Source organism: Chaetura pelagica, unplaced genomic scaffold (genome assembly GCF_000747805.2).
Source record: "Chaetura pelagica isolate M959 unplaced genomic scaffold, ChaPel_1.0 scaffold234, whole genome shotgun sequence".
In the NCBI taxonomy this organism is placed as follows: Eukaryota; Metazoa; Chordata; class Aves; order Apodiformes; family Apodidae; genus Chaetura; species Chaetura pelagica.
The window spans coordinates 497,662-499,869 of NW_009952967.1; the positions used below are offsets into that span (position 1 = coordinate 497,662).

The following is a 2,208-nucleotide window of genomic DNA, read 5'->3' on the forward strand; positions in this document are numbered from 1 at the left end:
TTTTTTTAAGCTTGAAATGTGGAAAAAAATGATAAAAAAGAGGAAAAAAATATAAAAAGGGGGGAAAAACTCATTAAAAAAAGAGGAAAAAATCACAAAAATGAGGAAATAATAAATCCCCCCCCTTTCCCAGCCCAAAATTGAGCTTGAAATGTCCTTTTTTTTTGAGGGGGGGGGACCCCACACTTTAGGGGAGTGACACCCGTTTTGTTTTGGGGAGAATATTAATAATAATACTACAAATAAAAAAACCTTAATAATAATAATAATAGGATCAATAAATAAGCCCCTCGGGCAGGAGGGGGAAGGGTCTTCATTTGCTTTCAAGTATTTTTGGGGTGCAAAGGGGGGGGGGGAATGGATTTTAAATGGGGACCCCCCCCGAGCTGAGCTGCTCCTGCAGCCCCAGGAGGCTGTAGATGATGCGTTTCTGGTGCCCCGGGAGCCGGACCCCGATCCTGCGGATATCCCTGGAAATCCCAAGGGAAAAAGGGAAGGATGAAGCCAAGAAACCAGAAAGGATCCAGGTTTTTGGGGGATGGGGAAAGGCTGAAAAGGGTCTTGAGGGGGTGGAGGTGGGGGGAGCAAAACCACACACCCCCACTCTGCAGTTTTTGTGGGATTCATTCCCAAAGGATGGGAGGTGGATGTGGCTCATCCCTGGATCCCGGCCTGGGGTGGTTGGATTTTGATCCCATCCTTGGGGTCAGGGCCAAGGGCAGGGAACTGCTTCCTGTCCCAGCACATCCCTGTTCCCGTGGGATGTTGGGGGGTGTGGGGACAGGATGGGGACACACCATAGGGACAGTGTGGGGACAAGATGGGCACACCACGGGGATACCAGGAGGATGCACCAGAGGGACAGGATGGGGACACACCATAGGGACAGTGTGGGGACAGGATAGGGATAGTGAGGGAACAGCATGGAGACAGCAAGGGAAGAGCATGGGGACAGGATGGGGACACAAAGGGGATGGATGGGGACACCCCAGAGGGACAGCATGAGGGATGGAGGGGGAATGCCAAGAAAAGTGCCTGGAGACACCATGAGAACAGGATGGGGACACCATGGGGACAGGATGGGGACAGGACAGGGACAGGACAGGGGAGCAGACTCACTCGCTGGTCATCTGCAGGACCTGCTCGATGCTGCTGTATCCCGAGGCCAGGAAGGTCTCCGTGTACTGGGCCATGCGGATGGACTCCAGCCACTCGGGGACCGAGCGGAAGGGAACCCCCTCTGCCCCGCTGGTGCTGGGCAGGCGGATGGACACCCTGGGGAGACAGGAGGGCAGAGTCAGGGTGTGACTGGGAAGGTGCAAAAGATCACGGAATCATGGAATGGGATGGAAGGGACCTTAAAGACCATCCAGTCCCAACCCCCTGCGTGGGCAGGGACACCTCCCACCAGCCCAGGCTGCTCCAAGCCCCATCCAACCTGCCCTTCAACACTGCCAGGGATGGGGCAGCCACAGCTTCCCTGGGCAACCTGGGCCAGGCTCTCACCACCCTCACAGCAAAGAATTCCCTCCTCATGTCCAGCCTCAATCTCCCTCTTCCAGTTTCAATCCATCCCCCTCATCCCATCCCTCCCTGCCCTTGTCCCAAGCCCCTCCCCAGCTTTCCTGTTGTCCCCCTGGTGCAGAAAGGGATGCATGCAAAAAAAGAGGCAGGAACAGCAAAATGCAAAAAAAACCCCAAAACCAAACCCAAACCAACATGGGAGTGGAAGGAGGGAAAGAAATGATGCAGTAACAGGAGGCAAAGGCAGGAGGGAAAAATGGATAGATGCAAAAAAAGGGCCATAGAAAGGGAAGCAGCAGGATGTGGAGATGCCAGGGAGGGATGCAAGAATGGGAAGGGGGAAAAAAAGTGCAGGAGTGGGGAAGATGTGAGAACACAACTCAACGAGTGAGGCAAGGGTGGGAAAGTGCAAAGAGTCTGGGGATGCAACAGGAATCCAGTGATGGAAAGGGGCAGGAATCTGGGGGTGCAGAAATGTGAAGGTGCATAAATGAGTGAGAGGATGCAGAGGAGTGGGAAGAGATGGGAAAATGCAAAGCTGCAAAGGGGCAGGGATGCAGGGATGGAAAGGGGCAGGGATGCAGGGATGGAAAGGGGCAGGGATGCAGGGATGGAAAGGGGCAGGGATGCAGGGATGGAAAGGGGCAGGGATGCAGGGATGGAAAGGGGCAGGGATGCAGGGAT

General features: G+C 54.3%; 1 protein-coding gene across 1 annotated transcript in view; it reads right to left on the reverse strand.

Moving 5' to 3' along the window:
• Nucleotides 1-364: 364 nt before the first annotated feature.
• The window catches only part of EPHA2 (EPH receptor A2), a 10,353-nt gene continuing 8,509 nt past the window's right edge, over nucleotides 365-2,208 (reverse strand). Inside the window, exons 14-15 of the mRNA XM_009995778.1 lie at nucleotides 1,120-1,275; nucleotides 365-470 (exon numbers count right to left, since the gene is read on the reverse strand). Of these exons, the coding sequence (XP_009994080.1) occupies nucleotides 365-470; nucleotides 1,120-1,275 (262 nt within the window). The remainder of the gene's footprint in view (nucleotides 471-1,119; nucleotides 1,276-2,208) is intronic.